The sequence below is a fragment of the Miscanthus floridulus genome, chromosome 15 (genome assembly GCF_019320115.1).
Source record: "Miscanthus floridulus cultivar M001 chromosome 15, ASM1932011v1, whole genome shotgun sequence".
NCBI lineage: Eukaryota > Viridiplantae > Streptophyta > Magnoliopsida > Poales > Poaceae > Miscanthus > Miscanthus floridulus.
Window position 1 is genome coordinate 34,437,706 of NC_089594.1, and position 14,981 is coordinate 34,452,686.

A 14,981-nucleotide genomic window follows, 5' to 3' on the forward strand; every position below is an offset into this window, starting at 1 on the left:
CTCGTGTCTTATGCCCTAGCGTCCACCGTCCTTTTATGGCGCTGTGCGACGGGAGCCCATCAGCCAGTAGAAAGGCTGAACGTCTCCGATCAGGGCGTAGATTAAGGGCCTAATTGGCCGGTGGAAATCAACCTAACATAGATGACCAGCATGCATCGACGTATACGTACGTATGCCATGTTTATTCAGTATTTTGTACGTATTTTTTAGGTATGCCGGCTGCCGAGCCTTGCCAGATACCTGGCTAGTCGTGATGGAACAACAATGTTAGAATCCTGTTGTATACTCCTGTTGTTTGAGAATCTTTCCCCAAACAAATAAAAATACCAAACCATCCAGCAACAGCGGAATCCTGAATAATGGAATTGTGTCCCGTCAAAATCTCAACTGTTTACCATTAATGGTATAGACTAGCCGGCCAATCGGCCATCCAATCAACCGTCCGGCGTGACCCGTGAACCATTCCTTACGGCATGTGCAACAGACGGACAGCTGCTTTATGTAAGTTCTTCAAATTTATAATATATGAACAAATAATTTGTATAAGCCATAGACAGCTACTATCTATTTGGCAGTTTATAAATTTTTTAATGCTCGTATATAGTCATGATCAATCATGAATATCATTTCTATATACCATTGTGTTTCTAGTTGATAAAATCTTTCAGGATAAACCATATATTATATATATATATAATGTAATATAATATATTTCATAAATCAAATATAACATACGTCTTCTTCCGCAAAAATTTATGTCTAATTTTCTTTGTTTCCATAGCAAGAATCAAAATCAAGTGAGCATGAAAAATATAATTACGGAATGTGTGTGTTCAAGTGAACATTCAGTATACAGAATACAGAATGTGTGCATTCAAGTGAACACTTGCTCAAAAGAAGGCACTACCAGACACAAACTATGCAACATGTGTCACCAGGCGACGTACACGATCAGGTGGCGTTGTCGTCGGCTGGCAACGATCCATACAGCGGCCACTCAGCTGCCGATTATGCATAGGAGCACGAGCCACAGCCGGCGTCTCACTAGGCGACGGCAACCATCTCTCTCCTCATTTAATCACGAGCACATCGGCGTATTTTGTTTAGCTCGAGGTATACAGATGGCAGAAGGTTGCCGTTGTACGTGCCCTTACCATCATTATTCATTAGATGGTTGCCGGAACGTCGTGCTCACGAACGAAGCCGGCGAGCTCGTCTGGTCCTCGAACGTCGTCGTCTCCGGCAGCAGCTCCAACGCACCGTGGCTGTCCTCCTGGACAGAGGAAACCTCGTCCTCCGGCGCGACAACGGCGAGGTCCTGTGGCAGAGCGCTGAGCAGCCCACCGACACGTGGCTCCCGGGAGTCCGTCTCGGCATGAACAAGATCACCGGCCACGTGCAGGCTCTGACTTGCTGGAGGAGCTCCAGTGACCCGGCTCCCATCGTGTACTCGCTGGGGATCGACCCGAACGGGACCAGTCAGTTCTTCACGTACTGGAACACAACCGTGCGTTTCTGGAGCAGTGGAGAGTGGAACGGCAACATCTTTGCCGGTGTCCCGGAGATGACGTCGCACTACTTTTACAACTTCGAGTTCGTGTCCAACGCCAACGCCAGCTACTTCGACTACTCTCTGCAAGACCCCACGGTCATCTCCAGGTTCGTCTTGGACGTCTCCGGCCAGGTGAGACAGCTCATCTGGGTGCCGTCGACCGACGAGTGGATGATCATCTGGGCGGAGCCACACCAGCTCTGCGACGTCTACGCTGTCTGCGGCGCGTTTGGCGTCTGCGACGAGAAGAGTGGGCCATTCTGTAGCTGCCCCGCCGGCTTCCGCCCCTCCTCCATGGAGGACTGGGAGCTAGGAGATCACTCACACGGCTGCCGCCGAAACCATCCCTTGCAGTGTGACAGTGGCAAGGACGGCAACGCCTTCTTGCTGGTGCCAGGTATTTCTCTGCCGGGAAACCCGTCGCCGCCGGTTGAAGCATCAAGCGCTCAAGACTGCAGGTTGGCGTGCTTGAGGAGTTGCGACTGCAACGCTTACTCCTACGGCAGACGATGTGCTCTGTGGTACGGTGACCTGCTCAACTTGCAGCGACGGGTCGACGACACTGCAGGAATGGATGATCTTCACCTCCGGTTGTCTGCCATGGACGTGTCCTCAAAAGATCGTAACAGAACGGCAGTCTTCGTTTCTACTGCCTCAGTTGCGTCGATCCTAGTCTTGTGTGCCATTGTGTCCGTGTTTGTTAAGATGTTTAGGAGAAGACAGAGCAGCATAAGATTCATGCAATCTGCAGCAGAAGGTGGTAGCCTCGTGGCGTTCAAGTACAGCGAGCTGAGGAGTGCGACCAAGAACTTCTCGGAGAAGCTCGGAGGCGGCGGCTTCGGGTCGGTGTACAGGGGAAATCTACCCGGCGGCGGGCCGGCCGTCGCGGTGAAGAGGCTGGAGGGCCTCCTCTGCGTGGGGGAGAAGCAGTTCAGGAACGAGGTGCGCACCATCGGCAGGATCCAGCACGTCAACCTCGTCCGCCTCCGCGGCTTCTCCTCCCACGGCAGCGAGCGGCTGCTCGTCTACGACTACATGCCCAACGGTTCGCCGGACAGGGCGCTTTTTGGGGGAGCTGCGGCGCTGCCGACGCTGAGCTGGAGCGCCAGGTTCCAGATCGCGCTCGGCGCCGCCCGGGGCTTGCTGTACCTCCACGAGGGTTGCCGGGACTGCATCATCTGTTGGCGCAGGGACAGCCCAGCGCGTGATCGACGACGACGGCGATGGTGGTGACCACGGCGAGGTTTTAGTAGATGGAACACGAACTCACAGAGATAAGATTTGGTGCTGCCAAGTTGCCGAGATAAGATTTGGTGCTGCCAAGTTGCCGCAGCTTTTCGGTCTCTATTCATGCTCTTTATATATAGATGCAGATACACGCTTGGCCTTGATCTCCAAGCCTCCCCACGCCACACCGCGTACCGTGCGCGACGTCGTTTCACCGCGACGCGCGCCGCGTGCGCAATACTCGCTGTGGCGCGAACCAACTAGACCAACTAGGTTGGATCGTGATCTGGCACGCCACCGATCACGTCCACCCCCTAACCTACTAACTGAAGCAAGATCTTAACCGAAACAAAGATTACAAGCGTGCCTATCAATTTAGCTGACATCATCCACTGCGACATGAAGCCGGAGAACATCCTGCTCGACGAGGACCTCGTCCCCAAGGTCGCCGACTTCGGCATGACGAAACTGGTGGGGAGGGACTTCAGCCGCGTCCTGACGACGGTGTGGGGCACCATCGGGTACCTCGCGCCGGAGTGGATCTCCGGCATGCCCATCACCGCCAAGGCCGACGTGTACAGCTACGGGATGGTGCTGCAGGAGATCATATCGGGAAGGCGGAACGCGCGGTGCTGGGTGACAACGGAGCACGTCGCGTCGCTGTCAGAGTACTTCCCGCTGGTGGCCGCGAGGAATGTCAGCGAAGGGGCGGCGCTTGTCGCGCTGCTGGACGAGCGGCTGCAGGGAGACGCCGACCCGCGGGAGCTGGAACGCGCGTGCAGGGTGGCCTGCTGGTGTGTGCAGGACGACGAGGCGCACCGGGCGACGATGGAACAGGTAAAACAAGATTACTAAGCTGAAGAGGCGCTCCTGTGACAAAAATGGCGACGCCGGGGCGATTCCCCTCCGCCGTCGGTAGCAGTCCGCCGCCGGCCTAGATCCGCCGCGCCCGCCAGCTAGGTTTGCTTCTCCTCACCGAACTCCCTCTTCCCTTCCTCTGCTACCACCTGCCCTCCCCCCGCAGTCCCTCCCTCCACTTCCTTCCCCAATCGGCGTCCCCAGATCCGGCAATGGCGGATCCCGAGCAGTCCCAGGAGTGGCCCGCCGAGGTTCGCCGGGCCTTGGAGGAGGGCTCGCCGAGCCGTATGCTCGCGGAGCTCGGCCACTCTCAGCCCGCCAATGCTGCTTCCCCTTCATGGCAGTGCTGGGCAGATCTGGACGGAGAAGAGCTGCCGCCGGCGGGGGATTTCTTCGCTGGTTCGCCGGGCCTGCTCCGGGTGATCCTCGACCGCGGTCCTGGGGGCGTTTGTACCTCAGTGACTCGGAGGATTACTCAGAGTCGGAGTCCGAGCTGGAGCCGGACCCCGCGCCGCCGGCCGACGTCAGGGGAAAGGAGCCTCTTGTGGTGCAGGGGAGGAAGCGGCATCCGAAGCGTCGTCATCGGCACCGCCAGCAGGCTGAGGGATTCATGGCGGGCGCCCGGCGTGCGCACAATGCCGCTGGGCCTCGGGAGGTCTCGCCCGTGGCTCCCCGCTCAGATGCGGAGCCGTGCCGCCAGGGGGCGGAGCCCTCGCTCCTAAGGCCCCCCCTGCGGACATGCCCCGGATGGCAAGACCCGCCGTCACTCGTCGCCTGGCTGCCGGGCCACCCCTCCGGCCTGGGGAGCCGGTCCGCCGGCGATCTCCACCGGCCACTCACCCGGCGCGCCCTCAGGGCTCTTCGGACGCTGACGGCTTCTACGCTGTCGAGAGCAGGAGGTTTGGCAGACAACGCACGCCTCCACGGTCGCCGCCGCCGGAACTCGTGGGGAAGTGCTTCAAATGCCTCCAGCCGAGGCATGTTCGGGCACGCTGCAGGAATGATGCCTGGTGTTACAGCTGCTGGGGTGTTGGCCATCTGGCCGCCGACTGTCGTCTCCCCAGCCGCAGGAGGGGGATCAAGCGTGGCCGTTCGCCACGCGGCCGTGTGCCCAGGAGGCCCTGCTCTGATGATGAAGCCCGCCACCGTGCTCGTGCCCGGCGCCGTCCACCTTCGCCGGACCGACGCCATCGGGCTGCATCGGCTCACACTGTGTCAGGCCGGTCAGTCACTACTCCACCGACTCCCGAATCCACAGGGTCTGCTATCGCGGGTGCGTCTCCCCCGCCTCAACCGCCGCCACCTCTACCACCTGCGCCACCACTGCCATTGGTACCGCTGCCGTCTGTTCCGGGCCCGCTGGGTCCTCTGCTAGGGAGGGGAGGACAGGGTGATGAGGCCCCTTTCGACGCCGCGAGTGCTGCTGTGTCTGCCCTGGGGGTGGGGGCAATCCGTTCGCTGGTAGTTGTCCCCCGTACCACGAACTTGCAAGAGGCCGATGACGAGCTTGCCCGGCTAGCTCTGGTGGCGACGATCGGCGGTACTTGGCCCTTTGTCTCAACGCAGGCAGTTTACGAGATGCTGTACAACCGTTTTGAAATCCGGTGTGATGAGGTGGACGTCCGAATTCATGAACCAGAGGACTTCCTGGTGTGGTTCAGATGTCGCGAAGACCGTGATCGTGTTCTTGCTTCTCCAGATTGGGGCTATCTCATTCCGTTGAGGTGGAGGCCGTGGACAAGAATCTCGGGCGTAGTGGCTGGGGCGTTCTAGTTCCGTGTTGTGCTGGCCCTGAGAAACATTCCCGCACATGCGAGGAACACGGAGACTGCACAAACTGTTCTCGGTCGATGCTGCACGGAGGTTGAACTGACGGACCTCTGCGACCGACCGAAAGAAGATGATAGGGAGTTCTTTGTGACTGCATGGTGCTCGAACATTGACCACATTGAGCCTCGGAAGCTTGTGTTCATCCCTGAGCCAAGAGTCTTTTTGGGTCAACTTGATGGATAGGAGCAACGGATGAGGAGGGGCCTCCATTACCTTGTGCGGCTGAGGCTGGTGGCATATCAGAACTTCACCGAGCAGCCTAGCACCCCGCCTCCTACAGACAACAATAATGAGGATGACAATGCTGATGATGATCGTGGGCAGCCGGATGATCACCGTGCTGGGGAAGGAAGTGATTACTAGCCCACCCCACGCCGGGACAGCGAGGATGACTCTCCTGACTCCGACCCAAGGCATGGTAGGCACTTCCCATTCTGTGACTACCCACCCGACTACCCTAGTGAGGCCAGGGATGATGGCAGATCGAGGTCTTGGTGCGCACGTCCGAGGTCTGTGATCCATGTAGGGGAACTGCTTTGCCCGCTGTTGGATGCGGCGCCCATGCCGGCCGCTGATGGCTGTGTCACCCTTGGTGCTTCTGCTAGCTGGTCTGCTGATCGATGGATTCCGCGACCCTAGCCCTTATGGAGAGCAGACCGGGATGAGGAGAGGTGCCTTCCTAGTTGGCCATCCTCCCCACCGTCTTCGGGACTAGGCTTTGTGGGCCGGTTCCTGAAGGTCGCACCTATCTTGCTGCACATGGGCCGTTCCATCCAGACGCCTCCGCCCAAAACACTTGATTGGTGGCTTGATTGTGTGGACGCTGAATTGGCAGGGGCGGACATGACCGTAGAAGACAATGAAGAGGACCCCGTCGAACCGGCGCCGTCATCTGTGGGGGAGGCCTCTCTGCCCTTCGACTCGCCTAGAAGGGACTGGTGGTCAGACCTCGTCGAAGCAGAGTTCACCGAGACTGCTCGCGTCCATTTGTCTAGACTTGTGTCCTCGGAGGCGCACGTATTGGATGACCACTCCGGTCCAGAGACGGCTCTCACAGACAATGACAATGTATCTGTGGGTGATGATAATGTGGGGGATGTGGCAGCAGACGGTAACGGGGGGATTGATCCTGAAGATGCTCATCCTAACCCGATGCAATTGCAGCTTGAAGCAGCGGTCTGTATCCCGTTTTAGACACCGCATGTCAGCCGACGGCCGCGGCTCCGCAGGGCCCGCTCACCGATATCTGTGCACTCACTTCGTCGGAGTGGTCGGATCACAGCGAGGCCGCGTGCTGGCAACGCAACGGCACAGGCACAACGAGTGTTGCTGAAGAAGCTCGGTGTTGCAGTGGTAGAGGAGGAAGCGAATGTCGAAGTAGAGAAGAAATTTAAACTGGCGTTCGGGGGGAACATGTCGCAAAGGAAGCAGCACGCCTTGCAGTTGTTCCTCAATGAAGGGATCGATCTAACGGCGATGAACCTAGACCTCGAGGGTCTAGAGGAGGGGGCTTGAGCATGGCCACCACACCTTGTCAGAAGCAAAACTCGGTTCCATCATGTTACACCGAGGTTTCCTGGTTTGGAACGTGCGCGGCCTCAACGAGCGTGCATGGCGCAACATTCTGCGCGAACTGATCATCGCTCAGCGCCCTCCTTAATTTGTGTTCAAGAGACCAAGCTCTCCAACATCTGTAATGCAACTGCTTTGGAGTTCTTAGGTCCGCCTTATGACTATTTGTTTTTGCTTGCTGTTGGGGTTGCTGGTGGAATCCTTCTAGCCTGGGACAGGGAGATCTGGCAGACCTCACTGCCGAAACTAGGTCGTTTCAGTTTGGCGGCAACTTTTCAAATGCAGGGGGCTTTGCCTAGCCCTTGGAGCTTTGTGGGCGTTTATGGGCCGCAGGAAGATGATGACAAAGTGGACTTTCTTAATGAACTAATGCAACTCAAGAATGCCGCACCTGGGCCATGGCTGGTGGCGGGGGATTTTAATATGATCTATCGGGCATGTGACAAGAACAACGATCGATTGGACAGAAGAAATATGAGGAGATTCAGAAGGTTTTTAAATCAAGCGCAGCTGGAGGAGGTTGAGCTTTGTGGGCGGGCGTTTACCTGGTCCAATCGACGCCAGATCCCTACCCTGGTGCATTTGGACAGGGTCTTTGTGAATGCACAATGGCTGGCTTTGTTCCCTTCTCATGCTTTGAAGGCGCTATCCTCTGACTGTTCGGATCATTGTCCCTTATTGCTGCTCATCGATGCACAGTCTGGAACGAAACCAAGATTTCGGTTTGAGTCTTTCTGGCCCAAGGTTCAGGGGTTCATGGAGGTTGTCATAGCTGCTTGGTTGGCGCCCCAGCCTGTATCCAACCCTTTTCGTTTGCTCGACCAAAAATTTAGGATGGTGGCGATGGATCTGAAACGTTGGAGCTCCTCCAAAGTGGGTAGCATAAGGCTGCAGCTAGCCATGGCAAAGGAGATCATCCTATGCTTTGATGAGGAGCAAGAAAAGCGGCAGCTCCAGGTTTGGGAACAAGATATGCACAGCATGCTGAAGGTTAGAGTTCTTGGGCTGGCGTCTTTGTCACGCACGATTGCCAGGCAACGCTCGAGAGTAACTTTCTTGAGGGAGGGGGACGCAAATACCCGCTTCTTCCATCTTCAGGCCTGCCATCGACAGCGACAGAACTGCATTGTCTCTCTGTCTGTTCAAGGTACTGAGGTGGTTTCTGACAACTCCATGGCAGATGCTTTGTATGACCACTACAACTTGATCCTGGGTACAGATTTCGTGCGGTCTAGGAGGCTGGACCTGGCCGCCTTGGGGGTCCGGTCGGTGGATGCCCGGCCTTTGGAGGTTATGTTCACTGAAGAAGAGGTAACACGGGTGGTCAAGGAACTGCCGAATGACAAGGCCCCCGGACCTGATGGGCTAACTGGTCTCTTCTACAAATCTGCGTGGGAGGTGATCAAACTGGACATCATGAACACGTTACATGCTTTCTGGTCGCTGGATCACCGCAGCTTCCATGCTGTTAACGAGGCTTTCATGGTGCTACTCAAGAAGAAAGACCACTCCACCAAGATTTGTGACTATCGTCCCATTAGTCTTATGCACAGTTTTGGAAAGCTCATAATGAAGTGCCTGGCCAACAGATTGGCAACTGTTCTAGGAGATCTGGTCAGGAATAATCAGAGTGCGTTCATCAAGGGCCGAAGCATACATGACAATGTTAGGGATGTTCAACTCACGTGCAAATCCTTGCACAAATTGAAGATGACCTGTGTTTTGCTCAAGGTGGATGTGGCCAAAGCGTTTGATTCGGTTGCATGGGTTTTCCTTCTGGAGGTGCTACAGCATATGGGCTTTGGGCTGAGATGGAGGAACTGGATGACTATGCTTCTGTCTACGGCAAGCACAAGGATTCTCCTCAACGGCAAGCCAGGCCAGAGGGTGTGTCATGCTAGGGGGCTACGGCAAGGAGACCCTCTGTCACCGATGCTGTTCGTTTTGGTCATGGAGGTACTCAACTCCTTCCTGACTTGGGTCGAAGAACACGGTTACCTCACACCGCTAGCTAGAATTCCAGGGGCCAGAGTCAGTTTATATGCCGATGACTTGGTCATTTTTGTAGTCCCATCTGAGAGTGATCTGTTGTCGATCAAAGGAGCCTTGTCCATCTTCGGCCTTGCCTCTGGGCTCTTCTCCAACCTCGACAAAAGTATGGCTACACCAATTCACTGCTCCGAGGAAGATATGGACAGAGTGCAGCGCATTCTTGCTTGCAAGATAGTACTGTTCCCATGTTGCTACCTGGGAGTGCCACTTTCGGTGCACCGGCTCAAGAGAGCGGATGAGCAGGCTCTCATTGATAAAGTGGCTGCAAGAATACCAGCTTGGAAAGGTAATCTTCTAAATGCTGCTGGACGCACGGAACTTGTCAAATCCACCCTTTCGGCCATACCTGTACACACTTCCATCGCCTTGTGCCTTTCAACGTGGGCAATTGAGATGATTGATAAGCTACGGAGGGGTTTTATTTGGGCTGGCACAGACACTGTGGCGGGAGGAAAATGTAAGGTGGCTTGGCTCAAGGTATGCCGACCCAAAGTGTTAGGTGGGCTCGGTGTCACTGACTTGAGAAAGGCAGGGGTTGCACTCCGAGTTCGCTGGGTGTGGAAGGACAGACTTAGCGGCCGAGCGCCGGCGTCTGGAGAGCATGCTGTGCTGGTGCTCTTTCAGGCCGCAACGCTGCACTGCTTGGGGAACGGCTGATCCACGTTCTTCTGGATGGATCGTTGGCTCAATGGTAGCAGCCTGGAGCGCGAGGCACCTACTGCGTTTGCTGCAGTTGGGAGGAGGCATCGACGGGCAACGGTGGCGGAGGCCCTACCCGGAAATGCCTGGGTGCGTCACATCCGGGGGCCAACTTCTATGCAGATGCTGCTGGACATATCACGTATCTGCGACCTCCTGGAGGAGGTGCAGCTATCGCTGGAGCCAGACACGTTCTGTTGGACGCCCTCGCCGGACCAAAGGTACTCTTCTGCCTCAGCTTATGGAGCAATGTTCTTTGGATCCTCCACGGTCTTTGGTGCAAAGTTCATCTGGAAAACACCTTCCCCGCCAAGAGTTCGCTTCTTTTACTGGCTAGCCATGCACAACCGCTGCTGGACCGGGGATCGCCGCTTCCGCCATGGTTTGCAAGATTCAAACCTTTGCATTTTCTACGATCAAGAGCCTGAGACCCTAGACCATATCATTTTGGGTTGCTGTTTTAGTAGAGAAGTGTGGCTCATCTGCTTGTCAAGAGTACACATCAATCTGGATGGCTATTGGGGAGCTCGGGCCATAAAGTGGTGGATTGGCAACAGAAAGCTCGTCCCGAAGTTCTTTCGCAGGGGGTTCGACTCCTTCGTTTTACTGCTTGGGTGGAGCTTGTGGAAGGAGCGGAACCATAGGACGTTCCAGGCTGGTGCAACCTCGCCGCCAAGGCTGGCCATGTTGATCAAGGAGGAAGCGGAGAGGTGGTGTGCGGCCGGGAACGCCCACCTTTCCAGGCTGCTCGCGCGTGCTTCAGCTTGAGCGCCGCTGTGCTGGTAGCTATCTTTCGTAACGATGTAGTGTCTTACCTTTGGATCCAGTAGTGCTAGGTGGCTTGGTAACGTTTTTGTTACCAAGTTTCTGTTACCTTGTTTTCGAAACTCTTAGCTTCTTAATGAAATACGCGCATAAACGTGTTCTCAAAAAAAAACGATGGAACAGGTGGTCCAGGCGCTGGAAGGGGTCGTGGCCGTGGACGTGCCGCCGATTCCGACGTCGCTCCAAGCCTTCGCAGATTGATAGGAGAAACCATGACGCCGTGTGATAGATCACTGGGTATCAGGCCATGTGTGCCCTCTGTTTTGGAAACTCGTGTGTGTAAAAAAAAATCACTGATGTAGTGAACTGTTGATTAGATTTCATTTTGTCCCATCAGCCCCATCAATGTTTTAGCTTTTGAACAATAGATTTGTCATATCAGCTTGTAATTGCGGTCTGCATATCTCCATGTATTCCTTTTAGTTTATTCTTTAATTAGCATGGTTCACCTTCAATAAATATAAGTATATATATGGGTAATTTTGGTTGAGCACTAATCTACCCTACAAATAGTAGAACGCCAAGTTTTTTGAGATAGAGAAAGTAATATATTTTCAGTAGTAGACGATGTTAGTCATTGACAGACACAGAGCATACCAGCAAAACCTGGGTCTCGTTCCAAACTCTAAAATGAGCACTTTCTAGCCTAGAAAAATAGAACGATAAAAATGTATATGCTAAAATGTATTACATTTTTTCTCGAAACAATATATTACTTAACAATGGGACAGATCAATAATAGTACCTATTTAACTCTAGGTTGCATAATCTTTACTTAACAACATCATTTCCTTAGTGTTCTTTTAAATAAAACGATCAAGAAACAAAAAAAAAGATACAAAGAAGATAAAGAAAATTAAACAAAGTTCTCTAGCCATTCCTTGATCTAGGGGGAGTATATCTTCTTTGCACAATGGATACACCATAGCAACTAGTTCTTTGAAAAGAAACTTATAGCGATTTCTAGAAATTGTTTCTCCATTGAAGATGAATTTATTCCAAACAGACCATATGCTCCAACAAAGTAAAATAATAATATTTATACTCATAAATTAATTTTCTCTAGCACTTCGCTCGCAAGTGTTATTTTGGCCAAATTATTAAATCTTGCTTGTGTCATCGTAAAATGCAAGTAGGACTTAGTAACTTCAGTTTACAAAAGCTTCTCTTCGCTGATGCAACAGTAAGAGGAATGGTCAATAAAACTTTGTGTGCAACATTTCCATGGGGGAAAAGATTTCCAAGGGCCCATATTTTCTTAGGAATGAAATCTTAAAGAAATTTCAACTCGATATATAGTTGACTAACATGAATATCAGACTTTTCATCTCTTTTAGGGTTTGTTTGGATGTAGATATTGAGGCACTGGAATTGTATTGAAATGGACTAAATACCAAATCTATTGTTTGGATGTAGAAGAATTCGCAATCTAGAATCGAGTGACACATCTAATACCAATTCATGTTTGGATGTCCACATCTAGAATTCACTCGTCTTCTTCCCCACCCCACTCACGATTCACCCGGGCGCGCAGGCGGAGGTGGCCTAGGCTGCGAGGTGCTTGTGCGCGAAGTCGGCCCTGGCCTTGGCTACGACTGGCTCGGGCTCGGACGGAGATGGCATGGCGGGGAGGCGCTCGGTGGCAGCCATGGCGAGCGGATCTGGTCCCTCTTAGCGGCGGCCATGGTGGGGAGGAGCCCGACAGCGGCCATGGCGGGGCGGATCTGGTCCCCTTGGCAGTGGCCATGGCGGGGAGGATCCCAGCGGCGTCCATGGCGGTGAGGAGCCCGACGGCGGCCATGGCGGGTCAGAGCTAGAAGCACCTCGAACAGAGAGGGAGGAGGAGCCATGGCGGGTTGGAGTTGGACGCATCTCAAGCAGTGAAGGGGCGTGGGGCCACCGACTGTGGGGAGGAAGAGAAGGGGTGTCTGACCGCCGGCCGCGGAGAGGAAGAGAAGGGGTGGCCGACGCCAGTCGTGGGGAAGAAGAGTAGCAGGGTCTGACGGTGGGAGCTTCGAGCTGATCCTGTTCTCACGACGATTCAGTCCAATACGGAGGAGTTGAGCTCGGTATTGAAGGTGGGCTAATTTAGTTGGAGGCGAATACCACAGAAACGACCTTCAATTCCATCTCTCAATGCCAAAGATATTAAACATTAGAATTGGAAAAACTCGGTTCCAATTCCAATGTCTAGGTCTGAGTATCTGCATCCAAACGGGGTGTTAAGGAAATCAAGATTTTCCAGCTCTTATTTTCATATATTGGTATTCCTTTCTTAAACTATGAATCTATTCTTTTGGAAAAAAAAAGTCTCTTCACTTAAATTTTGAAACATGGAAAACACCCTTTAAATTTTTTGTATCCTTAAAGTATTCAGTATATTTCGAGTCGGACCATCTCTATAGTTCATTTGGTAGATCATCCCAAATGGCATGCACAAACTTTTATGCTAACCGGTCTTTCTTCATCTCAACTCAAAAAATAAAACTAGGACTTTCAATTTTGTAAATGTATTTTTAGGTAATGTAAAAGAAACAACTATTCCATTCTCTATGTTTCTTCTTTTTCTTCCCTAAAAATGGAGTTGCTATATTTAACGTGCTTTAATTTTCAGTCAATAATCTTAGATAGCCGACCAGTACAATTGGAGCAACTCCATAAATTTTGATAACAAAAAGTAAAGAAATGGGCTCTCCAAATCAGCTTAGCCTGTCAAAATAGTAACGTACCACGGTAGATTCTCTAAAATTAGCGCTCTACTCCTCCTTATAATTATATAAGTCATTTTGATTTTTTTTTTGTTACATCCATTTTTCTATATATCTAGATAAATAAAATGTATAGATATATAGCAAAATAGATGAACAAAAAAGTAAAAACGACTTATAATTTGAAACGGAGGGAGTATTTTCTAAACCTGCCTCATCATCAATTGTTATCTGAATTTGACCGTACCAGCATTTGAGCTTTATTAGTAGCAGTTGAGAGCAGAGCGGCTCGGGGAAGATGAAGAGCAAGTATACCCGGACAGCGATTGGAGAAAAAGAAGGAAAAATGAAATACAAGGGCGTAGCGAGCGTCTGGACGTTCGGACGGACGCGTGAGTCAGACGCCCACGCAGCCCACACCCATCCACCTTCGCCCCGCTCACGAGTTCGTTTCGCTCGCGTCGGTCCTTCCCCTGACCCCCACATCTCTCTCTCTCCGACTCTCCGCATAGGCAACACACGGGAGTCGGGATGAGCGGCTGAGGATGAGCACGCTCCCTGCGCGCCTCGACCTGCACCACCTAATGGAAACGGGGATCCCGATCTTCCATCAGGTGATGATAACTATCGTTGTGGCGGAGAATGACATACTGATCCGGCTTCAGATCGAAAGATCGAACCCTGCAATCTTAGCACCACAATTCCTTTGGTTATCAACCAAGTCACGGACCAGGTTGACCTCACCAAGAAGGCTAATCCCTGCCTGCGCAACGAAGAACACAAGCAAGAACAAGAAAGAACGCAACCAAATTGCAGATGAATGATTATCTCACGAAGTTGGGGTCTCACAAACCGATGAACGGTGAAACTGTCCTTGATAGAATAATCTAAGCAAAACCCAAACCCTAATGGAGGGGTGGCGGCTGTTTATGAAGACTCTAGGGTCGTGCAAGACCTATGGACGCGCCGCTAATGGGCCCAAACACGATACATGGTCCAACGGACCAAAAGACGGTGTCGCAGCACCCTAGAAGATTCTGGATGCTGATTTGTTTCGACGATTCCCATTGATTCCGAAGAAATTTTGACGTGAGACCACTTGGATTGGCTTCCTTATCAAATTATCTTTCCATCCATATGTGCATCGTCAAAAACGGAGTCCGGATGTGTCCTGGGTGACCAGTTTAAGGCAGACAGGTCCTGGAGGCCGAGGCAGACTCGAAATCGTGTTGGACCAGGCCTCCGGTTCCTGTTGGACGTCCTTGCTGGTCATCTTCGCCTCCACCACGTCCTCTAAGTCCTTCATGACCCTCTCCAATGTTCCTAAGCAAGATAACATCATTAGGTAGTAGTCTATTCTCAAAAGTATAAAAAGGATCGCTTAAGAACAGCTCACCTCTAAATTGAGTTGACGCATTCGAGCCCGTGTCATTGGACCTTGTATGACGGTTGGAGGATCAGCGGGTACATCCAAAGGAGTGATGTCCTCATCATCCTCCCCCTCTTGAAATGGAGTCGTCCTCGACTCAAGCTCATCTTCTTCTCCCAAATAAGGTTTCAAATCTGCAATGTTAAAGGTGGGACTAACCCCAAACTCGGGTGGCAACTCAAGTTTGTAGGCATTATCATTTATTTTCTCAATTATCTTATAAGGACCA

General features: G+C 52.5%; 2 protein-coding genes across 2 annotated transcripts; both read left to right on the top strand.

Moving 5' to 3' along the window:
* Positions 1 to 1,241: 1,241 nt before the first annotated feature.
* Positions 1,242 to 2,785, top strand: LOC136509383 (G-type lectin S-receptor-like serine/threonine-protein kinase At2g19130). Its single transcript, XM_066504200.1, has one exon. It carries the CDS (start codon positions 1,376 to 1,378, stop codon positions 2,783 to 2,785), a length of 1,410 nt encoding a protein of 469 aa, XP_066360297.1. The 5' UTR covers positions 1,242 to 1,375.
* A 393-nt stretch (positions 2,786 to 3,178) lies between these two features.
* On the top strand, positions 3,179 to 10,899 carry LOC136509384 (G-type lectin S-receptor-like serine/threonine-protein kinase At2g19130). The gene is made up of 2 exons (XM_066504201.1): positions 3,179 to 3,616; positions 10,739 to 10,899. Exons 1-2 carry the CDS (start codon positions 3,179 to 3,181, stop codon positions 10,814 to 10,816), a joined length of 516 nt encoding a protein of 171 aa, XP_066360298.1. The 3' UTR covers positions 10,817 to 10,899.
* The last annotated feature ends 4,082 nt before the right edge of the window (positions 10,900 to 14,981 follow it).

Coding starts and splice junctions, on each gene's coding strand:
- LOC136509383 (XM_066504200.1), top strand. CDS start 1,376: ATGAACAAGATCACCGGCCACGTGCAGGCTCTGACTTGCTGGAGGAGC.
- LOC136509384 (XM_066504201.1), top strand. CDS start 3,179: ATGAAGCCGGAGAACATCCTGCTCGACGAGGACCTCGTCCCCAAGGTC. Junction 3,617..10,738: donor ACCGGGCGACGATGGAACAG/GTAAAACAAGAT, acceptor ACGATGGAACAG/GTGGTCCAGGCGCTGGAAGG.